This window comes from Pantherophis guttatus, chromosome 17 (assembly GCF_059756535.1).
Source record: "Pantherophis guttatus breed Tessera chromosome 17, ASM5975653v1, whole genome shotgun sequence".
In the NCBI taxonomy this organism is placed as follows: domain Eukaryota; kingdom Metazoa; phylum Chordata; class Lepidosauria; order Squamata; family Colubridae; genus Pantherophis; species Pantherophis guttatus.
Genome location: NC_142079.1, coordinates 5,416,244 through 5,441,402, shown reverse-complemented (window position 1 = coordinate 5,441,402; position 25,159 = coordinate 5,416,244). Strand labels below are relative to the sequence as shown.

Below are 25,159 nucleotides of genomic sequence, written 5' to 3'. Positions count from 1 at the left end.
TTTGTACCGAATATTTTTCCCCTTCCTCGTTTTAACTTCTTTGCATTGATTTTCTTCTTCCTTGCTCAGTTCCAGCATATCCCTCTCTACCTCGAATGGGCGCCCATGGGGGTCTTTTCTGGTCCCGGGAGAAAAACGTCAGAGGTCGAAGAGCAAAAAGAAGGCGAGGAACAAACCCAGAGAGGTATGTTTTGGGTGGGGGGGAAGAGGGGGCTGTGGCAGTTGACTAGAATTGCTTCCACGTTCTCATGCGTTTGGGTCAGATAAGAGGGAGCAAAGCCCACAGCTGCATAACGGGCAGAGAAAGGAACCCTCCCTAGTTTCTCAGACTGTAATAGCAATAGCACTTAGATTTATATCCCGCTTCATAGTGCTTTTACAGCCCTCTCTAAGCGGTTTACAGAGTCAGCCTCTTGCCCGCAACAATCTGGGTCCTCATTTTAGCCACCTCGGAAGGATGGAAGGCTGAGTCAACCTTGAGCCAGTCAGGATCGAACTGCTGGCTGTGGGCAGAATTAGTCTGCAATACTGCATTCTAACCATGTGAGAGAGGGAGGGAGGGAGGGAGGGAAGGAAGGAAGGAAGGAAGGAAGGAAGGAAGGAAGGAAGGGGAAAAGGAAGAGCAGAAAAATAGCAATAGCACTTAGACTTATATACCGCTTCACAGTGCTTTTACAACCCTCTCTAAGCGGTTTACAGTGCCAGCCTCTTGTCCCCAACAATCTGGGTCCTCATTTTACCGACCTCGGAAGGCTGGAACGCAGAGTCAACCTTGAGCTGGTGAGAATCGAACTCCTGGCAGTCGGCAGAATTAGCCTGCATTTCTGCATCCTAACCACTGCGCCACCATAGTTATAATGATTCATTCCTTGGCTTTCAATGAGAATCTTTGGATTCCACAGTTCCATTAGTATCTATTTCAATCTGGATACCGCCTGCTTCTGTTCGTTTGAGCCCCTCCTGAAGGTTGGCCTTTGTTCTATGGGCTCGCTCCAGAGTTGGTATTCAGCCGGTTCGGACAGGTTCACCCGAACCGGTAAGTGGAAATCACAGGTGGGCGTGCATGTGCTCACATTTGCGAACCGGTAGGGAAACTAAAAGAGATGTGGTGGCTCAGTGGCTAAGACGCTGCGCTTGTCGATCAGAAGGTCGGCAGTTCAGCGGTTCGAATCCTTAGTGCCGCATAACAGGGTGAGCTCCCGTGACTTGTCCCAGCTTCTTACAACCTAGCAGTTCAAAAGCAGGTAAAAAAATGCAAGTAGAAAAATAGGGACCACCTTTGGTGGGAAGGGAACAGCGTTCCGTGTGCCTTTGGCGTTGAGTCATGCCGGCCACATGACCACGGAGACATCTTCGGACAGCGCTGGCTCTTCGGCTTTGAAACGGAGATGAGCAGCGCCCCCTAGAGTCAGGAACAGCTAGCACAGATGTGCGAGGGGAACCTTTACCTTTTGACTTTTTAGGGAAAGTAAGTGAATACCCCCCCTTGCTCGCTCCCTTGGGGGCAGACTTGTAACAACACCTTTTTTTGAAAGCTAAGCTGAGTCTAAAGATGTCTTCCCTTAGATTTGCTCCTACTTCCTTCTCTTGCAGGGGTTTCCGAAAAAAGTGATGCTCCGAAGGAAATGGAGGAGGAGGAAGAGGAGGAGGAGGAGGAAGAAGAAGAAGAAGAAGAAGAAAGCCTTCCAGGCTGTACCATTTTCATAAAAAACCTCAACTTCAGCACGACAGAAGACACGCTAAAAGAGGTGATTTCCGGTGATTTCACGGCTATGTTAATGGCCTGCGGGAAAGACCTTGGGAGATGGAGTGAAGAGAGGCTGCCGAGAGAATGGTCAGATAAGAGAGGGCATATAGCCCACAGCTGGATGGTGGGAGTGGGGCAAGAGGCTTAGAAGAAACCCTCCCTAGTTTCTCAAGGGGTAAAGGTGGTGGGGGGGAGAATTGGATTTTCAGACTTGCAAGATTCTGTCAATGTAGCTTGACAATAAAGTGGAATGAGTTCATCTGATTTTGATTCCTCTCTGGTTTAACAGGTGAGGCAGATAAAGTCACTCATTCTGATTTTGTATCAAATAATTTTGGGCCTTTCCTTTCCTTTCCTTTCCTTTCCTTTCCTTTCCTTTCCTTTCCTTTCCTTCCCTTCCTCTCTTCTTCCCTTCCCTTCCCTTCCTTCCCCTTCCCTTCCTCTTTTCTTACCTTTTTTCCTTCCTTCCCTTCCTGTCTTTTCCTTCCTTCTCTCTCCCCTCCCTCTTTTCTTCCCTTCCTTCCTTCCTCCCTTCCCTTCCTTTCCTCTTTTCTTACCTTTTTTCCTTCCTTCTTTCCCTTTCTGTCTTTTCCTTCCCTCCCTCCCTCCCTCTTTTCTTACCTCCCTTCCTTCTTCTCTTCCCTTCCCTTCCTCTTTTCTTACCTTTTTTCCTTCCTTCCCTTCCTGTCTTTTCCTTCCTTCTCTCTCCCCTCCCTCTTTTCTTACCTTCCTTCCTTCCTCCCTTCCCTTCCTTTCCTCTTTTCTTACCTTTTTTTCTTCTCTCCCTCCCTCCCTCCCTCTTTTCTTACTTTCCTTCCTCCCTCCCCTCCCGTCTCGGAGAAAAGCGGAGTGGCTTAATACAGGAGAATAAAACTTAAGAGTATGCTCCTCTTTTTTTTTTTCCTTTTCTAGTTTTTTTCCAAAGCTGGCGTTGTGCGGAGTTGCACCGTCTCAAAGAAGAAAGATAAAACCGGTATGTATTTTTCTGATTTTTTTTTTTGCCCTCGGAGTTCTTTCGTACCACGGGGGGTGCTTGACTTTAATTCCTGTAACCCACCGCTGGTTGGTCCTCGACTTACAACCATTTATTTAATGACCATTCAAAGCTACAATGGTGCTGAAAAAAATGACTTGCAACCGGTTCTTGCACTTGAGACCATCGTAGCGTCCTAAATTCAACTAAATCCAAACCTTTACTGTCAGTGCACAACATACGTACAATGAGATTGGGTGGAGCTCCCTCAGTGCACCCTCCCAACACAATACAACTCACAGTGAAGACAGAAAATCCCTAACCCAATAAATCATATTAACAAAACACCCAGTCCTATTGCACCGGTGTGAACATGTTACACGTTGCACCGGCCCTGCAGTCCATCATACTACGTAGTTATGATGCTATTTCTCATTCAGGAGTCTGACAGCCCATGGATAAAACCTGTTCATCAGCCGATTTCTGCGGCTGGCTATAATTCTATATCTCCTTCCCGATAGTAGGAGGGGTAAAGAAGTTGATGACCAGGGTGAGAGTCGTCCCTCTTATGACCATCATAGCATCCTCATGGTCAAAGGAGCAAAATTCAAGAACTTGGCGGCTGAGGGTCCCTGAGCTAGAGAAGGAACAGGGAAGTATTTTAGCGTTAATCCGTTTCTGATCTTCCTCTGGTGTTCCTTCTAGGCAACCTCCTCTCCATGGGCTTTGGATTTGTGGAGTACAAGAAACCGGAATACGCCCAGAAAGCGGTCAAGCAATTACAGGTAACACTGCCTGGTGGTCTATGGGAATGGGCCATAGTCATGTGGCCAGCATAACTATACGTCGAGGCGCTCGGAACGTTGTTACCTTCTCAGTGAAATGGTACCTATTTATCTAGTCGCATTTGCATGCTTTCGAACGGCTAGGCGGGCAGGAGCTGGAGCCAGGAACGGGAGCTCATCCTGTCAATCAGTGCTCAGGTCTCGAACCTGGGCTAGTCAACAGACCAATATGTTGAGGCGCTCAGAACACTGTTACCTTCTCAGCGAAGTGGTACCTATTTATCTAGTCGCATTTGCATGCTTTTGAACTGCTAGGCAGGCAGGAGCTGGAGCCAGGAACGGGAGCTCATCCTGTCAATCAGCGCTCAGGTCTCGAACCTGGGCTAGTCAACAGACCAATATATTGAGGCGCTCAGAACACTGTTACCTTCTCAGCGAAGTGGTACCTATTTATCTAGTCGCATTTGCATGCTTTCGAACGGCTAGGCGGGCAGGAGCTGGAGCCAGGAACGGGAGCTCATCCTGTCAATCAGTGCTTGGGTCTCAAACCTGGGCTAGTCAACAGACCAATATATTGAGGCGCTCAGAACGCTGTTACCTTCTCAGAGAAGTGGTACCTATTTATCTAGTCACATTTGCATGCTTTTGAACTGCTAGGCAGGCAGGAGCTGGAGCCAGGAACGGGAGCTCATCCTGTCAATCAGTGCTCGGGTCTCAAACCTGGGCTAGTCAACAGAACAATACGTTGAGGAGCTCGGAATGCTGTTACCTTCTCAGCGAAGTGGTACCTATTTATCTAGTCACATTTGCATGCTTTCCAGCTGCTAGGCGGGCAGGGGCTGGAGCCAGGAACGGGAGCTCATCCTGTCAATCAGTGCTCGGGTCTCGAACCCAAGCTCAGCGTCTTTAACCACTGAGTCATCGCCCCCCCCCTTTGCTCTGTCTAGGCATATTCCTGGTTCGCATTCTTGGTTCACTTGGGCTTTATGTGCTTTTCAAGGTTTCCCTGTGATGGACCCTGAATAATGGAATGAAATAGAGTTCATGGATGACCCCTTCCACCTTGGAATATTATTTAGCGCAGTAAACATTGATTTATGATCTCCATCTCTCTATCTTCTTCGCTCTCCTTTCATTGTGAGCTGGCAAAGGACCAGCTTTCCTGAACTTGGTGTCCTCCAACTGTGATGGATTTAAGACTCGTCGGCCACCAACGAACGGGGGGAACCTCCCAGCTGAGGGAGATTGATTTCTTGGGCCCAACACGCTCCCATGTTGGGTTTAGTCATACAATTGACCTTGTCGTTAACAACCTATATGATTGGGCTGAAATCCTGCTCTCTAATTAATTATCATATTTTTTCAGAGTATAAGATGCACTTTCCCCCCCCCCCTAAAAGAGGGTGAAAATTTGGGTGCGTCTTATACACCGAATGTAGCCAAAAATGCAAGGCACAGAGGAGGCGATGGTCTGTGGCAATCCCTGCAGCCTGGAACAGCTGATTGGGGGTATTCCAGGAGGCTGATCCACCCGCCAATCAGCTGCTCGTGCTGAATCAGGCTGCAATAATGTGCTGAAGCTGACCTGGCTGTTTGCTATTTGCTGCAAGGATGTCTCAGAGTCTGCAACAGCAACCCCATCCAGAAAGCACACAAGTAACTGATTCAGCAGGATTCAATAACTTCTCTTTATATATAATATAAAGTAAATATTACAATACCAAAAGCAGGTTTTCCAACACAAGCAAAACACAAGCAGAGGAGAGGAGTTTCAGTTTTAGTTTCAGAGCTCAGAACAGCATGCAGCTTTAGAAGAGTTGACCTAAGCCACGCCCAGGCTCCTTGCTGTCTCCTTCCTTGTTGCTCACACAGCAAATAACTGTTTCAGTTTCCAAACAGCCCTCAACTTTCTCCACACTGACAGGACAATAGCCAGATGAATACCGAGGGATGCTGGTAGGCAGAGGCAGATTTTTTTTTTCTTCTTATTTTCCTCCCGAAAAACTATGGTGCGTCTTATCTTCCAGAGCATCTTATATTCCGAAAAATACGGTAGTCCCTCTTTCAGTCAAGGTGTCAAAGAATCCGCTTCTGTGGTTGGTTTGTTGGGGACCACTTGCGACATTTTATTTGGTGGGAAAGAAAGGGTTCCAGACGTCCCACCGCACCAACCCAATTTGTTTTCTTTCAGGGTTGCTCTGTGGATGGCCATCAGCTGGAAGTGAAAATCTCGGAAAGAGCCACCAAGTAAGTTTTGATAAAGGGAAGTGACTTGTGCTCCGACTCCTGTCTGGAGAAACTCTCCATCCAAGCATTTTTCTGCGGCGTGTAAATTTGACCTTGGCAATTGACTTTGGGAGGGTCGGATACCAAATTCCACCAAGACTTTGTCAGGCGTGGAAGTGGGCTTTTTGGTCTCAGATAACTTGCTGCTAAGGTGGGAAGACCATGGGAGACTGGGTGGAGAGATGCTGCCAAGGGAACAATCAGATAAAGGACAGCTTAGCCCCGTGATGGCGAACCTATGGATGCGTGCCACAGGTGGCACGCGTAGCCATATCAGTGGGCATGCCTAAAGAGGCTCTGGAGGCTGGAGACAGCAAAAAATGTCACTGTTCAACCGGGAGTTGGGAAATGGGCCATTTCGGGCCTCCGAGGGTGTGGGGAAGGCTGTTTTCGCCCTCCCCAGATGCATAGAGAGGATCTGGAGCCAGGCGAGAAAGAAAAACGGGCCTACCAGGCCATCACATCGCAGGAGCTGGGGGGAAGGGGGGTTTGCGCGCGCATGCATAGAAATATGGGTGTGGGCACGCATGTGCCGAACCTCCCCGCCCCCCCCCCTTCCTGGCACGCGATGGCAAAAAGGTTAGCTCTCACTGGCTTAGCCCGTAGCTAGATAATGGCAGGGGTGAAATGCTCTGAAGTCTGCTACTGGTTTGCTTTGCGCGTGCTTTGCGCGCGTGCGCACCACAGGTGCTAAGAAGCCTTTCCTGAGTCTGCAAAGGTAAGTAGAACAGCAAGGGGGGGGAGAACAGCTGTGCCACACGATTTATATTTGCTAGAAAGCAGGATTTCCTGCCTTCTAGCGAATATAAATTGCGCGACACAGCTGATCGTCGGAACTTTTTAAAAACTTCTTTAAAGGTTTCGGGCGAAGCGGCCCGAAGCGGTAGCATTTCACCCCTGGGTAGTGAGTTGTGGAAAAGGCTCAGAAGGGATCCTTCCAGTTTCTTGGGCTGTAAAACATCTGTGAGTGTGTGAATCTTGCAAGTAGAGTCTTCCTTCATCTCCTTTACAGTCCAAGAAACTAGGATCTCTTCTGAGCCCCTCACTCTGCCTGGTATCCAGTTGCAGGCTAGGCTGCCTCTTATCTGACCCAGATAGTGATGGGTATAGGTCCCTGGTGTTAGTCCTGTGTTAGTGTTGTGGCCTGTTGGCCGCTGATCCATCCAGGAGAAGGAGGTGTGGGACTCAGGGTCAGCATCAGGGCAGCTTGGGAGCTCCGAGGGGGAAGAGGGAATGGAGCTGGCAGAGAGAGAGAGAGAGAGAAAGACAGAGGCCATCCGTGATGGAGAGTCAACAGCCCCCAGGTCTGGAGGTGGCTGATGAGGAAGAGGAGGAACAGCTGGGTCCAGTGCCTGACGCGCAGATGCACAGAAGGCAGAGGAGAGGAGAGCAGTGGAAATCTATGGGCCGGTCCTTGGGAAGGAAGAGCCACCGCTGCTAGTGAAGCCCCACCCTAGCTCTGCGGATAAAAGGCAGGGGCGGAGATGAATAGATGTGTCAGACAACTATTCATCTCCTTGCCGGACGGACTTGTTAGCCTGCGGTGAAAGAGAAACTTTTTGCCGGGGCTGCCGGCGCTCCTAATAAAAGAATCTTTTGAGTTCACTTCAGAGGGTTTGTCGTGTTTGGGGAGCTGGGTCAGAAGAGTTAGATGATGGATGGTTTGGCTTCTTTGCAATCCTCAAAAGACCTCGGAGGTCCCCTTAATGCCAACGGACGTGGCTTCAATCTCACGCTTGACCCAAGAAAACAGCCTTGCTCACGGCACCGATGCCCTTCTCTTTCGGATCACCAGATCCACCGTGGGAACCGCTCGTCGGAAGCAAGTCAGCAAGAAGCAAGTGAATTCCAAGATATTGGTACGGAATATCCCCTTCCAGGCCACGGTGAAAGAGATCAGAGAACTTTTCAGGTAAGGAAAAGTTTGTCTCCAAAGAAATGTTGGGTTTTTTTTTTTTTTATTTGATTTATATGCCGCCCTTCTCCGGAGACTCAGGGCGGCTTACAATGCGCTAAGCAATAGCCTTCATCCTTTTGTATATTTTATACAAAGTCAGCTTATTGCCCCCACAAACTGGGTCCTCATTTCACCTACCTTAGAAAGGATGGAAGGCTGAGTCAACCTTGAGCCTTGGAGAGAGGTTTCATTCATAAGATATTTGGAACTTTTTAGTCCGATATTTGTTTTGAATATAGTCAATCCATCTTCTCCATTCCGATATATATATATTTTTCAGTGTTTTCTTCTTGGATCTGCAGGGGGCGCTCCTGAGCTTTGCAAGGGAGGGAGGTGAGCGGGTGACTCACTGACTTAGACCTAATAGAAGCTCTTGGGTAGAAATTGGTAGATACTTGAACAGATTAAAAAGTCTAGTTGGGCGCTGAGTAGGAGAAGTAGAAATAAAAAAAAATAAAATAAAAATTGCCTGCTGTGAGGCTGCTGGCTCTTTAATATTCGTATACAGGAGTCTTTTTCCTTCTGTGGAGGCTTTTGATCTCATTAAACCATCTCGGGCTTCTTCGAGCGTGCAGGAGGTCCGATGAACACAGCAGCTGCGTCGCTTAACGGAGGAGGGTTAAGAGTTTTGTGCGTTGAGTGGGGGGTCGGTTTCCGGAATTTAAGATGGTTCTCATCCTCGAAAGAACCGGAACTGGCATCTGTGGCCCCTTTTCAACCTACGGACTTCAACTCCCAGAATTCCTGAGCCAGGAGAATTCTGGGAGCCGAAGTCCACAGGTTGAAAAGTTGCCAAAGTTTGGAGACAACTAAGTCAGTGATGGCGAACCTTTTCGGCCACCGAGTGCCCAAACCGGAATGTGCGAGCATGTGTGCATACCGGCTGGCCAGCGCGCGCATACCTCTTTTTTGGGCCGTTTTCAGGCCTGTTTTTGGCCATTTCTAGTCGTTCTTTGGGCCATTTTCAGGCTCTTTTTTGGACCGTTTTCAGACCATTTTTCAGTCTGTTTTGGGGCCATTTCCTGGCTGGTTTTGGGCCATTTTTAGGCCATTTTTCAGGTCATTTTCAGGCTGTTTTGGGGCCATCTCCTGGTGATTGGCTCAAAATCACCCAGCCTAAGACAGAACTAGAACTCACCGTCTTCTGGTGATGGGCCCAAAATCACCCAATCTAAGACAGAACTAGAACTCACCGTCTCCTGGTGATGGGCCCAAAGTCACCCAGCCATAGACAGGACTAGAACTCACTGTCTCCTGTTGATGGGCCCAAAATGACCCAGCCTAAGACAGAACTAGAACTCACCTTCTCCCGGTTCTAACTTGGAGTCTTCCCCACTACACCAAACCAGACTCTTCCTTTTAACTTCATTAAAACATCCGCCGTTTCTGCTCCTTCCTTCCGCTTATCCAATCCGGGGGTGGGTGGAGGGGGGGCTCAGTTCCCCATCAGCGAAATGGGAATAATAATAATATCCCCCCTCTCAGAATCTACCCCCCACACACACACACATAACTCTCTTCGTTTTTTTTTTTTTTTTAAAAGGGCCGCAGTGTTAAAATGTTCTCTGTGCATTCTAAATTCTAAGTAAATATTACTTAGCCAGAGGAAAGTCTTGTGTGTGTGTGTGTGTGTGTGTGTGTGTGTGTGTGTCTTGTTTCCATTTCCACACCTCCCTTTCTGCCCCCTAGTTTTGTATCTCATTTTCGCATTATCATCAAGTCCTTTCCCCCCCCCCACTCCGCCGACCCCCTTTTTCGAGGGCTATTTTGACAGCTTCTGTCAGCTGCCTGCCATCACTTCCTTATTGGTTGCAGGCACCTCTGGCATCGTGCTGAATGCAATTAGAATCTGATTAACAGCAGAGAAGCGCAAGCAAAAGGGGTCTCTGTGTGTCCCCCCCCCACTCCCTCTCTCTTTCCCCCCCTCCCTCCACAAAGAACCAAAAAAAAAAAAAACCCCAGTAAAAATATTCTCTTTCCACTAAACTGTTTTGCTGGCCGGCGGGATTGTTTGCATTCCGCAGAGTCTTCGGGGCCAACGGAGGAGCAAAACGCTTTGCTTGCCAATAATAAGCTTAATTTAAAAAAAAGAAAGAAAAGAAAAAAGAAAAATCGTACTTGGGTAGAGAGGGATATTCAGCCCGTGACTTTTTCAGCAGCTTCCTCTAAAAGCTGTATGTTTGCAATTCAGGCCGGCCTTCCTTTGTTGTTATTAGTTGCAAAGTCGTGTCCAACCCATCGCGACCCCATGGACAATGTTCCTCCAGACCTTCCTGTCCTCTACCATCCTCTGGAGTCCATTGAAGCTCACGCCGACTTCTTCAGTGACTCCATCCAGCCACCTCGTTCTCTGCCGTCCCCTTCTTCTTCTTTTGCCCTCCGTCGTTCCCAGCATTAGGCTCTTCTCCAGGGAGTCCTTCCTTCTCCTTAGGTGGCCAGAGCATTTGAGTTTCCTCTTCAGGATCTGGCCTTCTAAAGAGCAGTCAGGGTTGGTCTCCTCTAGGACTGACCGGTTGGATCGCCTTGCAGTCCAAGGGACTCGCAGGAGTCTTCTCCAGCACCAGAGTTCAAAGGCCTCCATTCTTTGGCGCTCAGCCTTCCAACTTTCACAGTCAACCATTGCAACTGGGAAAACCATCGCCTTGACTATACGCACTTTTGTTGGCAGGGTGATGTCTCTGCTTTTTAGAACGCTGCCTAGATTTGCCATGGCTTTCCCCCCCAGGAGCAAGCGTCTTTTAATTTCTTGGCTGCAGTCCCCATCTGCAGGCCTTCCTTGCACTCTCCCAAAAATTCTGCCCGTAGTATGAGCGTAGGCAGGGGTCCCCAACCTTCCGGTCTCTGGATATGGCATGCCGGAAAGTGAAGCCCCATCCGTGGGATGCAGGCAGCACGCCGAACCACGCCCCCTTCCGGTCCACAGAACAACCTTTCTCCACGGAACTGGTCCCTGGTGCCCCCAAAAGCTTGTGGGACACGGCCCTAGAAGGCAGATCCCAGTTCCCCTTTGTTTCTCCTTTGCAAGCATTTTTCATCAAGGAAGGGTTCCCAGGTTATGCTAAGCTAAGGATTGTTGAACCATGGTTTATCAAGTGGTGCACAATTGGGTACAGTGTGCCAAGGGGATGTTGGCCTAGCGAGGCAAACCAGAATCGAAACCAGATGAATTACCGTATTTTTCGGACTATAAGATGCACCAGAGTATAAGACGCACCAAGATTTCGAAGAGGTAAACAAGAAAAAAAAAAGTTTTTGCCCTCCCCGGGCACCAGGAGCACTCTGCAGGCCTCCCAAACCCTCTGCGTGTCCTGTTTTTGTGAAACATTTACCAAAAATGGGCCCGTTTTTTTGCAAAAACGGGATGCGCAGAGGGTTTGGGAGGCCTGCAGAGTGCTCCTGGGGGCTGGGGAGGGCAAAAAGGCCCCCATTTTCATGAAAAACGGCCCTGTTTTCTGCCTCTCAACCCCCCCACGATCTGCTGCGAACTCTGCATAGGTGTCAGGAAGGGCATCCGGCCGGTAAATGCTCAGCTCCATCCATTCACCCCTGACTCTTTTTGTGTGAATGGTTCAAGACTGGAAGTTTTTAATGGTTGGATAACCGTTTGACTGAAGTGGGTTAGGGTTTCCTGCCTAAGCAGGGGGTTGGACTAGAAGACCTCCAGGGTACCTTCCAGCTCTGTTACTCTATTCTGCTGCCGATTTGGGTTTTCCATAAAGGGAAAATGACTTTATCCTTTAAGATCTCCTGCAAAGTTGTAATGGAAAATGGTATGAGTTGTAAGAAAAGATAAACCAGGAAAGAAATATATATAAAATCACGAAAAAAAGGGGGTTTTCGGATACCCAGATGGTTGCAAGCGAAGAATTTCTGCTCTAATTGCACGGCAGCATCTGTTTTCTAGCTGGCTTGATGGTCTTTCTTCCCCCCCCCCTTTTTTTTTTCCATTTATCGTTTCTTCTTTTTCCTTGCTGTTCTTGTGCTCAGGCTTATTTTTTTTCTACTTCGTTTTCCCTGTCTCAGGAAAGAGGTTTCTTGAGGACTCTTCAAGTGCCCATGGGAGGAAAGGGGCGATAGTTCAGAAGCTGTAGGACGATGGCCATTCGCTCAACTCTTGGGTGCAACTCTTGGCTCAGTGGCTAAGATGCTGAGCTTGTCGACCGAAAGGTCGGCAGTTCAGCGGTTCGAATCCCTAGCGCCGCGTAACGGGGTGAGCTCCCGTGACTTGTCCCAGCTTCTGCCAACCTAGCAGTTCGAAAGCAGGTAAAAAATGCAAGTAGAAAAATAGGGACCCCCTTTGGTGGGAAGGGAACAGTGCTCCGTGCGCCTTTGGCGTTGAGTCATGCCGGCCACATGACCACGGAGATATCTTTGGACAGCGCTGGCTCTTCGGCTTTGAAACGGAGATGAGCACCGCCCCCTAGAGTCGGGAACGACTAGCACAGATGTGCGAGGGGAACCTTTACTTTTACCTTTACCTTTACGGGCTGGAAGGAACCTTGGAGGTTGTCCAATCTTTTCCTTTCTTGTTTTTTTTTTTTAAATCTATATATAAAATACCAAGAAAAATTTACAAAGTCACTTCTCGCGATCTTGGTGCTATCGCCACCGTGAAAACAAATATAAACAGAACCAAAAAAAGGCAACCCTTTTAAAAGGGGAAACACTACAAAACGACGGTATATTTTTTTAAAAAAAAACCATCCTAAGGTTGATAAAACTCGAGATAATGCCATTCATTGCCAGTACAGTCACCGCACTGATTTCTTTTAACTCACAGTTGTCAAGATGGTACATTTCGTTCTGGCCGAAGATTATACCTCTTAAGAACATTCGTGTATTTTTCCTGCTTGGCAAATGGGAACGGAAGAAGTCTTTGAAATGGCTGTTTAGCTAGAAAACAGATACAGATGAACAGAGTTGGAAGGAACCTTGTAGGTCATGTAGTCCAGCCCCCCACTCAAGCAGGAGACCCTACACCATATCTGACAGATGGCTGTCCAGTCTCTTCTTGAAAGCTTCCAGGGATTAAGCTCTCACAACTTCTGAAGGCAACTTCTGTTCCATGGGTTGATTCTTCTCACTGTCAGAAAATTCCTCCTTATTTCCAGGTTAAATCTCTCCTTGATCAGTTTCCGTCCATTCTTTCTTGTCTGGCCTTCGGGTGCTTTGGAAAATAGCTTGACCCTCTTCCTCCTCTCAGTGGCAGCCCCTCAAATATTGGGACATTGCTATCTTGTCTCCCCTGGTCCTTCTCTTCACTAGACTAGCCATGCCCAGTTCCTGCAACCGTTCATTGTATGTTTTAGTCTCCAGGCCTTTGATCATTTTAGATAAATTCAGATGAACAGAGTTGGAAGGGACCTTGTAGGTCATCTAGTCCAACCCCCTGCCCAAGCAGGAGACCCTACACCGTTTCTGACAAATGGCAGTCCAGTCTCTTCTTGAAAGCCTCCGGTGATGAAGCTCCCACAACTTCCGAAGGCAACTTCTGTTCCATGGGTTGATTGTTCTCAATGTCAGAAAATTCCTCCTTATTTCCAGGTTGAATCAGTTTCCACCCATTATTATTATTTCTCTGGCCTTCAGATGCTTTGGAACGATTTTATTTTTCCCCTTTCCGTCAAGATAGTTTGGGGGGGGGAGTCTTTTTTTTTTTTTTTAATTTGATTTATATGCCGTCCTTCTCCGGAGACTCAGGGCGGCTTACAATGTGCTCATCAATAGCCATCATCCTTTTGTATATTTATACAAAGTCAGCTTATTGCCCCCACAAACTGGGTCCTCATTTTACCTACCTTAGAAAGGATGGAAGGCTGAGTCAACCTTGAGCCTTGGCGAGATTCGAACCTGCAGTAATTGCAGGCAGCTGGTCTTAATAACCAGCTTAATAACAGGGTGCCTTAGACCACTGTACTACCAAGGCTCTTTTGGCTTACTGTTCCCCTTTTAGCCTCTTCGGAATACAGGTCATCCTTGATTTACAACACTTCATTTAGTGACCGTTCAAAGCGACCACGGCACTGAAAAAAAAAGAGTGACTTGTGACCGTGTTTCACACTTACGACCATTGCAAGCATCTCCATGGTCGTGTGATCAAAATTCAGCTGGCAACCGGCTTGTATTTATGAGGGTCAGAGTGTCCCCGGGGGGGGGTATGTCACGTGATCCCTTTTGCGACCTTCTGACAAGCAAAGTCAGGGAAGGAAGCCAGATTCACTTAACAACGATGTGACTCACTTACCAACAGCAGGGAATTCGCTTAAGAATTCTGGTCCCCGGTCTTTGACTGTAATAAACGTTGATTTGATTTTAAGAAACTTGATTTGATTTTGACTTAAGAACAAAGCTCACTTAACAAAGGTCTGGCTTAGCGTCGGAAAAATTGGGGCTCCGTTGTAGCCGTAACTCAAGGACTTGCCTGTATTTGAAACAGCTGTTTAGTTAGAAAACAAAGAGTTTATTTTTCTCCTTCTCTTAAGATAGTTTGGGGGACTTTTGGCTTCTTTTAGCCTCTTGGGATTATTTTTCTGATTTTTGAAGGCCCCGAAGAGGATAGACCGACATTCCTTCATTTCTAAAGATTTTTTTCCCCCTTTTTTTTTTTTTAATTTCCAAGACTTCTTCATTTCTTTAATGGAGACGCTTAATGAGATTTCTCTTCACCTTAGTGGATTTGCATTCATTTGATCTTCTCTGCAAATTCTTACTTATTCTCCTCGTTAAAGCAATTAATGAAGTCAATGCCAGTTCCGGGGGGGGGGGAGGAATTAGAGAAAGCCAACATCAAAGTCGTAATAAGTTTTCGATTTAGAAATGTCTTTAAAAAAAAAAAGGCTCTTATTTAAAAAAAAAATTCAAAATTCTCGAAGCAAGTTTTGTAACAACGTGCAGGTAGTTCTCGACCTTACAACGGTCCGTTTAGTGACCATTCACTAAGATTACAATGGCACGGAAGAAAGGGAGTTACGGCTGTTTTTCACAGTTAACGGCCTTTGCAGCACCCCTCCCCCCCCATGGTCACGTGATCAAAATCAAGTGGCAAGGAGTTCCTACTTATGACCGTTATTACTGTGTCCCAAAGTCACATGATTCCCCCTTTGTGACCTTCGGACAAACAAAGCCAGACTCACTTAACAACCAAGTTACTAACCTATCAACCACAGTGATTCACTTAACAACCGGGTCAAGAAAGGTTGGGGAATGGGGGAAGAACTCACTTAACAACTGTTTCACTTGACAGCGTAAATCTGGGGCTCAGTTGTGGTCGTAAGTCGAGGACCACCTGTGCTTCGAACCAAAGCAATGTATGCCTGATGAACACGAAACCTGTAGCGGGTTTTTTTTTTTTTTTTTGCAGTTTGTTTCTCTCTCTCTCTTTCAAAAATAAACTCATTTTTCCCGATATTTTGCCCATCGCTGAAGGCGTTAGATCCACAGTAATTAAAATGGGACGGTCCCAAAAGCAAACAAAATAGAGGAGAAGCTGATCAGGCTAAATAAGCTGAATATTTTGGGATGAATTGTGTAAAACGTAAGACTGCCTCTTAAACTTATTCATTCTGTCCTTAGCTGGGTCCAGGTTTGTAGTAAGCTATGGTTGGTGCGGTGGCTTGGTGGCTAAGACGCTGAGCTTGTCGATCAGAAAAGTCGGCAGTTCGGCGGTTCGAATCCCTAGTGCCGCGTAACGGGGTGAGCTCCCGTTGCTTGTCCCAGCTTCTGCCAACCTAGCAGTTCGAAAGCACGCAAAAAATGCAAGTAGGAAAATAGGGACCACCTTTGGTGGGAAGGGAACAGCGTTCCGTGCGCCTTTGGCGTTGAGTCATGCCGGCCACATGACCACGGAGACGTCTTCGGACAGCGCTGGCTCTTTGGCTTTGAAATGGAGATGAGCACCGCCCCCTAGAGTCGGGAGTGACTAGCACATATGTGCGAGGGGAACCTTTACCTTTATCCTTAGGATAGAATCTATTTCAAGCTATTTAGCTCTCATCAGCTAGCCATACCCTTCTGGGATTCGAACTACTTCGGTGCCATCTGAGAGGCAATTTTTTCCAGCATCCCTGTAAATTTAGGAATTGGGGTTAGAGAGAGCCCCCTACCCATCAGAGAAGGCGGATTTTTTTCTTTGTGAAGTCCCCCACGAAGCTTCTGATGACCTTCTCCTGCATCCCCTCCGCGCTGAGCTTTCTTCTCCAAGAGCCGGCTCAGTTGCGCTCAATTACTGCGGCGGCTGTAGTACAGCAGCCACTCCTACCCAAATGTGTCATTCTCATCTCTCCAGCTGCAGAAGAGAAGCTGTCAAGGAGGAACAATTAGGAGGAGGGATGACAGTCGAGAAAGCAAGACAACGTGGGGCGGTTCCATTTCAGCTCTTTTTGAGCCTGGTCTTCTTCACCCAGGGGGAAGTCTTGACAGGTGGTCAGCTAGTCCTCCATCTCTTCTCTTTTCTCCTTCCTTTCCTTTGGGTGTGGAGAGAGATGAGATACGACTGTGGAGTCCTCGGTGTTCTCTCTTGTGGCCCGCCTGCGGCCAGCAGAGCTGGCAGCAGAGTCGGACAGTGAGGAGGTTGGGGAGGAACTTGGGCCAGTCCTGGGGGCTGGGGAAAACTTGGACGAGGACTCTGCATCGGAGGCAGAGAGGGAGCTAGACAGCAGTGAGGCAGAGGAACAGCTGGAGCCCGTTCCCAATGTGTGCATGCGCAGAGCTGCCAGAAGACAAGAACAACTCAGAACGCAGGGTCGACTCAGGAGTAAAGCCACACCTTAGAGGTGATTGGCCCCTCCCCTAGGAAATAAAAGAGGAGCGAACGGGGAGTGGCCTTTTGCAGGAAACAATTCGTTCGTTCCGTGACTGAGAGACTCTGTGCCAAGTTTGGCCTCGTACTGCGGTTGGAAACAAGCTAACGTGGCAGCTTTCCAAGCGAGATAAGGTCTGTGTCGATAAGTATTCCTTTGAAAAACTGCTTGGACAAACCTTGCTGACTGTGAATGAACGTAATTCACAGTCCTGTAAATAAAAGAGGTTTTGCCGGGATCAGTTCCTGCCTCCCTTCTTGTTAAGGGAGCCTAAGTCAGAACACTCTCGGACCTCAGTGGCTTGCTTGCAAATGTTTCCTTAACGGGATCCAATCTGGGTCTGTCACCAGGATGAGAGGTTTGGTCTTCTAAGCTTTTGAGTTCATGCTGGAACCCATCCTCAGGAAAATTCTTTCTAGCAGAGTGTGTGCCATGTGTTGTGGCCCCGCCCTCTGAGCCTGTCCCATCGGAGGAAGAAAGCTCCGAGCATGAGGAAGAGGAGTCAGCCAGGCCTCCCTCTCCAGGCCCCTCCCCTCTGGCACTGTCTCAGGTGCCGGCCAAGGGAGAGGAGATTAGCAGGGAGACAGGTGGCTCGGATGAGAGCGAGGGAGAGACATCATTCCTGGACGCACGCCTCCGAAGGCGTGATAAACGTTTGCAGCAGCTCAGGAGGCGTGCTAGGGATTAGAACTGAGTCACTGGACCACACCCCAGAGACTATATAATAGAGGGTGGTGGCCAGCGATCCCTGTGACGAACAAAACTAACCTTGGATAGTCACTAAAGCCTCGTTCGGAACTGCTGGGAGGAATATTTAATGTTGTTGGACGTTTGGAAGCTGAGTATCTTTCTGTTTTTCTGTGGAAATAAAAGCACTTGGCAGACGGCGTGTATATCACTGCCAAGTTGGAGATAAAGAGCTGGGTGTGTTCCAAGTGCTTCCTTAACCCTCGGCTGGCTGTGTTTGTGTGTGTGTGTGGACGGGGACAGATCACCATGGGCTATTCGATGCCCAGTATTTATGTGATGCCTAGTTGTGTGTAGCTTTTTAATTGTTGATTGGGGTGTTGATGGCCAGCTGTTAAGTGGTTGGCTGTTGTTTCCTTGTGCTGTCCTCTCACAGTCACTGCTATTAAGCCTGGTTTCTCCCAGTCTATATGTGTACTTTTGTTTTTTTCTTGCCTAAGTGGAAGACTTTCCTTTTCTCTACATTCAATTTCATTTTGTTAGACAGGCCCCAGTGTCCAAGTCTGTCAAGATCCATCCGGATCTTGAGCCTATCTTCTAGGGTGTTAGCCAGGGTGGATTTGATTTAAATCGAGTTGATTTAAATCACAGTTTAAATCATGATTTAAATCACTAGTAAAAAGGCTCGATTTAAATCAACTCGATTTAAATCGTGATTTTTAAAGAGCAGCTGTCATCTCTGCTACTCCTTTGACCCGCTGTTGACTCACCGATAGTCCCAGTGTTGCAGAATATACAGCCTCGTGCTACATAACTAAGCTCCATTTCAGGCTGAATAAACTAAATTATTTATGTACCTTAAATAGAAAACTATCTTACGATAGATTTTTTTACCCCAAAAGTTTTTTATTAAAATAAATTCAATAAAAATAAATAAAAAATCCGATTTAAATAAAAAAAATCTGATTTATTTTTTTTTTAAAAAATCATTGGTTTTTATCCACCCTGGTGTTAGCTATTCCTGCCAGCTTAGTATCATCTGCATCTTTTATTCTATCTACTGTGGGTACAAGGAAAAGGGGTGACCAATGAAACTGGTATCACCACATTTCCAAGCCGGCTTCCCCCCTTTGCTCTGCGCATCGTGATGTTGTACGGATGTCTGAAATGGGTGCAGCGTGCGTCACCACACAACAATGCGACTGTTGTCTTTAGACAAAAGTTTTGGATCTCAACAGCCGCCCTCTGGCAGCAAGCGATAGCAGCTGATGTAATTTACGATTTTGCTACAAAGCGGAGCTTTATGGGATGTTTTTCGACTTGTGCGGATGGCAAATTTTCCAGATCACCCCAGAGTAACAGAATACCTAGGACAAATCTTAGTTAGTCTCAAGATTTGTCCAAAAAAAGGTTGTAAAAATCGGATTAACAGAATAGCAGACTTGGAAAGGACTTTGCAGGTTTTCTAATCCAACCCTCTGCTTAAGCAGGAGACCTTGTAACATCTTGTAGAAGTGGCTGTCCAGTCTCTTTCTAAAAAGCCTCCAGTGATGGAGCACCCATAATTTCTGGAGGCAAGTTATTAATTATTAATTGTTCCACTGATTAATTGTCCTCACTGTCAAGAAATTCCTCCTTAGTTCTAGGTTGCTCCTCTCCTTGATTAGTTTCCAACCATTGCTTCTTGTCCTGCCTTCTGTTGCTTTGGAGAATAGCTTGACTCCCTCTCCTTTGGGGCAGCCCCTGAGATATTGGAAGACTGCTATTATGTCTCCCCTTCCCTTCATTAGGCTAGATATACCTACTGTCAGCGCCTCAACGCTGGCATAGAGAGCAGAGGAGAGAGATACGCTCTGAACTTTTGCCTGCTAAATCCCTTTGAAGTCGGGTTGTCGTGGAAATGAGGAGGAGGGACATTCCTGGGAAATGACGAGACAAGAAGTCTGGAGAATGACTTGGAAGATAGCCAATGAGAAGCAGAGATTTGGGGATCGGAAAGGGAGGGATTGGGGGGCAAAAGGTCAGTCTTGTCCACATCGAGTCATGATCCGGTGGCTGTGCTCAATTAAAGAAAAGATTTCCTTAAAAGATTGGCAGTTTGGAAATTCATTTATTTTGAGATCGCATCGAAGTCTGACACCTACCTCCTCTTCCCATCCCCACTCCTGCTCCCCAACTTTGCAAGGGTGATAAAGATATTATTCATATATACAGAGCTGAGGTGGCGCAGTGGTTAGAGTGCAGTACTGCAGCTACTTCAGCTGATTGCTAGTTCAGCAATCTGAGAGCTCCGAGGGGGGAGAGGGAATGGAGCTGTCAGAGAGAGAGAGAGACCGAGGCAGAGCCTAGACCATCCGTCAGTTCTTAGATGGAGAGTCAACAGGTCTGGAGGTAGCTGATGAGGAGGAGGAGGAACAGCTGGGTCCGGTGCCTGACGCACAGATGCACAGAAGGCAGAGGAGAGGAGAGCAGTGGAAATCTATGGGCTGGTTCTTGGGACGGAAGAGCCACCGCTCCTAGCGAAGCCCCACCCTAGCTCTGGGGATAAAAGGCAGGGGCAGAGATGAATAGGTGTGGCAGACAACTATTCATCTCCCTGCCAGACAGACTGCATCGAGAGAAACTTTTTTGCTGGGGCTGCTGCATAATAATAAAGGGAACATTTATTTAACTAAAAAGAGGGTTTCTTGTGTTTGGGAGCTGGGTCAAAACAGCTCCATTATGGTCGTAAGGTAAAGGTAAAGGTCCCCCCGCAGATGTGTGCTACTCGTTTCCGGCTCTAGGGGGCGGTGCTCATCTCCGTTTCAAAGCCGAAGAGCCAGCGCTGTCTGAAGACGTCTCCGTGGTCATGTGGCCGGCATGACTCAACGCCAAAGGCGCACGGAAACACGGTTCCCTTCCCACCAAAGGGGGTCCCTATTTTTCTACTTGCATTTTTTACCTGCTTTCGAACTGCTAGGTTGGCAGAAGCTGGGACAAGTCACGGGAGCTCACCCCGTTACGTGGCGCTAGGGACTCGAACCGCCGAACTGCCGACCTTTCGATCGACAAGCTCAACGTCTTAGCCACCGCGTCCCCTATTATGGTCGTAAGCAAGGCTAAAAAGAGAGTTAGCATTGCCTTTTCTTAGCGAATATCACTGGCTTCGTTAGCATTTCCCCCCCACCCCCCACTTTAACTGTCTCCCAACCCCTCCCATTTCCTGCTCTCTAAGAAACTGGTCCCATTAACTAATAATCGGACTAACTGTTCCTCTTCCCGGTGAGTTGAAAAAGAGACTCAAATCTGCACTTCATTTACAAGACCCTCTGCTGCGTGCGTTGCTAATGACCGCTCTAATTACGATATCTCTCCGCTGCCTTTTTTTTTTCCTTCTTCTTCTTCTGCTTCTTCTTCTTCTTAATCAAGACGATCCCACCTGCCTTGTGACATCTTGCCAAACCAGGAAGGTGTTGCAGGCAAAATCCGAAACACGTTAGGAGGGGTGGGCAGGGGGTGGGCAGGGGGAACGAAGCTGGCACGGTTAAAGCTGCGGCAGCTTTCATGCCAATTGCACCATTCTTCCTGGGGTGTTTCCCACCCACCCCCAACCTGTCATTTCTTGTGGGGGTGGGGGGTGGGTGGGGAAGAGAGACCTGGTTTCTGTTCTTAGGGTAAAGATATGGAACCCAAGATGGAGGACTGCTGACTGATCCTGAAAATCGGATAGGATAGGACAGGAAGATAGGAGGGGAGGGGAGGATGGGATAGGATAGGATAGAATTAAAATTAGAATTAGAATTAGAATTAGAATTAGAATTAATTATTAGAATTAGAATTAGAATTAGAATTAGAATTGAGGATAGGCTAGGATAGGACAAGACGATAGGATAGAATAAGAATTAGAATTAGAATTAGAATTGAGGATAGGATAGGATAGGACAAGACGATAGGATACAATTAGAATTAGAATTAGAATTGAGGATAGGATAGGATAGGATAGGAGAAGACGATAGGATACAATTAGAATTAGAATTAGAATTGAGGATAGGACAGGATAGGATAGGATAGGACAAGACGATAGGATAGAATTAGAATTAGAATTGAGGATAGGATAGGATAGGATAGGATAGGATAGGATAGGATAGGATAGGATAGGATAGGATAGGACAAGACGATAGGATAGAATTAGAATTTGAATTAGAATTGAAGATAGGATAGGACAAGACGAGAGGATAGAATTAGAATAAGAATTAGAATTAGTATTGATGGATAGGATAGGATAGGATAGGATAGGATAAGACAAGACAAGACGAGAGGATAGAATTAGAATTAGAATTAGAATTAGAATTGATAGGATAGGATAGGATAGGATAGGACAAGACAATAGGATCAAATTAGAATTAGAATTAGAATTGAGGATAGGACAGGATAGGATAGGATAGGACAAGACGATAGGATAGAATTAGAATTAGAATTGAGGATGGGATAGGATAGGATAAGGATAGGATAGGATAGGATATTGGTAGCTCAGGGTTGAACTGTGGGGTTCTTGGTGCTCTCTCAGCTTGGTGGCTTTCTTCCAGACGTTTCATTACCCGACTGAGTAACATCATCAGTGCTAGTGAGTTTGTTGATATGTAATTGATTATATTACCTAGTTGAGGAATGACACGTCTAAGAAATCTTTAGAGAGCACCTCCAGTGTTGGAGCCATTCACAACTTCTGGAGGCAAGAAGTTCCACTGGTTAATTGTTCTCACTGTCAGGAAATTCCTCCTTAGTTCTAGGTTGCTTCTCTCCTTGATTTGTTTCCACCCGTTGCTTCTTCTTCTGCCTTCAGGTGCTTTGGAGAATAGCTTGACTCCCTCTTCTTTGGGGCAGCCCCTGAGATATTGGAACATTGCTATCATGTCTCCCCTGGTCCTTCTTTTCATTAAACCAGACATACCCAATTCCTGCAACCGTTCTTCATACGTTTTAGCCTCCAGTCCCCTCATCGTCTTGGTTGCTCTTCTCGGCACTCTTTCTAGAGTCTCCACATTTTTTCTTTTTTTCTTTTTATTGTGGTGACCAAAACTGGATGCAGGATTCTAAGTCTGTTTTTTCCAAGACCACACTTACCAGTTTTGGAGCTCATAACCAGACGGAGGACTAGCATTTCTACTGTGTTTCCCCGAAAATAAGACCCTGTCTTATTTTACTTTTTTTTTAACCTCGCCATAAATGCCTGGCCTTATTTTCGGGGAGGTCTTATTATTTTGGGGTGCGTGAAGCAAGAGGGGGCTCCTTTTATTTATTTATTTATTTATTATCTATCTATCTATCTATCTATCTATCTATCTATCTATCTATCTATCTATCTATCTATCTATCTATCGGTCCGATTTATATGCCGCCCTTCTCCGGAGACTCACAGCGGCTTACAATGCGTTAAGCAATAGCCTTCATACTTTTGTATATACCTGCTTAGTAGGGCTTTCGGGGGCCCCCTAAGCGGTGTTCTTTTTTTATATATATACAAAGTCAGTTTATTGCCCCCACAATCCGGGTCCTCATTTTACCTCCCTCGGAAGGATGGAAGGCTGAGTCAACCTTGAGCCTGGTGAGATTTGAACTCGCAGTAATTGCAGGCAGCTGGTGCTACTTAACAGCACTTTAGTCTGCTGTGCCACCAAGGCTCTTGCCGTCTTACCTGATTTCCAGCTCTCCGTTTAAATATTTTCAGGGAGGGCTTATTTTTGGAGGGGGGGCCTTACTTTAGCGCATGCACTCAAAAGCCCAATTGGGCTTATTATCAGGGGAGGTCTTATTTTCGGGGAAACAGGGTAGTTTCAGGTCTCTCCCAGCCTCTCCGAAGCCTTCCACGTTCCGGGAAAGCTGGCAAAAAGGATTTAAATTAGCTCTCGATGAGCAGCCTTGGCTGATAGCGAGCTTGTAATGATGTCCCTAGCTCGAATTAACACACACACACTCTCAATTATTTTCTTCTGACGGGGCTTCACCGTAGCAAAGTTGTTGGGTGCAAACGGGGTGGTCTTGACGTACACAGGCTCCCTGTTCCATTAGTTCACCCCACTTTTAAGGAAAGTGGGTGGGTGGGTGGGTGACCACCTCTTGGACCCAGGGCCAAATGATTTGATTCAACCCTTCCCTTTGGAGGGCAGGAAAAAACGGGAGCGATTAGCTTCCCTAATCATCGGTCGGTTTGGCGGGCAAAATGGAACTGGCCGTGACTAGTTTGGAGAAAAATGGTATTTGGGGGCAGCGGAGAGATAGCCAAAGGATTGTGGCAGGTTTCTCACACACACACACACACGTACACAAACACAGTAGCTCCAAGCACATATTTCTCAGAGCTTTCTTGTTCAGACTTGTGTGATTTGGGAGGGTTGGAGCTCGGAGGTGTTGTCTTTTTCTGAAGGTTTTCTTTGTCCGCAAGAAACATAATATACAATAATTTTTTGGGGGGGGGCGCGGTCTTCCTGTCTTCTCTTTTCCCTCCCTCCTCCCTCCTTCTCTCTTTCCTTCTTCTTCCTTCTCTTTCAACCCTCCTTCCTTCCTTCCCTTTTTATTTTTTACTCCATTCTTCATCTTCCTTCCTTCTTCATCTCTTCCTTCTTCATCTTCTTCCTTCTCTCTCTCTCCCTTCCTTCCTTCTTCATCTCCTTCCTTCTTTGTTTTCTTCTTCCTCCCTTCATCTCCTTCCTTCTTCGTTTTTTCTTTTCCTTCCTTTCTTCCTTCTTTCCTTCTTCATCTCCTTGCTTCTTCGTTTTCTTCTTCCTCCTTCCTTCCTTCTTCATCTCCTTCCTTCTTTGTTATCTTCTTCCTTTTTCCTTTTTTCTTCCTTCTTTGTTTTCTTCTTCCTTCCTTCTTTATCTCCTTCCTTCTTTGTTTTCTTCCTCCTTCCTTCCTCCCTTCCTTCATCTCCTTCCTTCTTTGTTTTCTTTCCTTCCTTCCTTCCTTCCTTCCTTCCTTCCTTCCTTCCTTCCTTCCTTCCTTGTCTTTTTCCTCCCTCCCTCCCTCCCTCTTTCTGGTCCAAAGTCACTCATAACGTTACTATAATTGGAAAGGATTTAAAGGGGGATTTTCCTCCTCCTCCTCCTAGCCCACCACTTTTAATTCCTTGACCTACAATGAGTCCACACCAGGACAAAATCAAGACGATAATGAGTGTAGGCAGTCCTCGTCTTACGACTAGCTACTTAGCGGTCGTTTGAAGTTTATGATGGACTCCTAAAGCCTACTTATGACCCTGTTTCAAAGTCCCAGCCTTGTCTTCCCAGCCCCTGCTGATGTCCTGTGACTGCATTGCGGGGTGCTCAGCATCTGGCCTGGATTTATGGCCATTTGCACCATCCTGTGGCACAACATTGAGCCACGGTGGTGCAGTGGTTAGAGGGCAGTACTGCAGGCTACTTCTGCTGACTGCCGGCTGCCTGCAATTTGGTAGTTTGATTCTCACCAGGCTCAAGGTTGACTCAGCCTTCCATCCTTCTGTGGTGGGTAAAATGAGGACCCAGATTGTTGGGGGGCAAGAGGCTGACTCTGTAAACCGCTTAGAGAGGGCTGTAAAAGCACTGTGAAGCAGTGTATAAGTCTAAATGTTATTGCTATTGCTCTTCCTTTTCTTCCTCCTTCCTTCCTTCCTTCCTTCCTTCCTTCCTTCCTTCCTTGGTGCACAGTAGTTAGAAAGCAATATTGCAAGTTAACTCTGCCAACTGCCAGCAGTTCGATTCTCACCAGCTCAAGATCGACTCAGCCTTCCATCCTTCCGAGGTTGGCAAAATGAGGACCCAGATTGTTGGGGGCAATAGGTTGACTCTGTAAACCGCTTAGAGAGGGCTGTAAAAGCCCTGTGAAGCGGTATATAAGTCTAAGTGCTATTGCTATTGCTCTTCCTTTTCCCCTTCCTTCCTTCCTTCCTTCCTTCCATCCATCCATCCG

At 47.0% G+C, this 25,159-nt stretch overlaps 1 protein-coding gene across 5 annotated transcripts in view; it reads left to right on the top strand.

Moving 5' to 3' along the window:
• The window catches only part of RBM19 (RNA binding motif protein 19), a 143,414-nt gene that overhangs the window by 18,127 nt on the left and 100,128 nt on the right, over positions 1-25,159 (top strand). For all 5 annotated transcript variants that reach the window (XM_087880186.1, XM_087880183.1, XM_087880181.1 and 2 more), the window contains exons 16-21: positions 70-184; positions 1,594-1,748; positions 2,660-2,720; positions 3,426-3,505; positions 5,697-5,752; positions 7,587-7,703. In XM_087880186.1, coding sequence (XP_087736312.1) covers positions 70-184; positions 1,594-1,748; positions 2,660-2,720; positions 3,426-3,505; positions 5,697-5,752; positions 7,587-7,703 — 584 coding nt within the window. The remainder of the gene's footprint in view (positions 1-69; positions 185-1,593; positions 1,749-2,659; positions 2,721-3,425; positions 3,506-5,696; positions 5,753-7,586; positions 7,704-25,159) is intronic.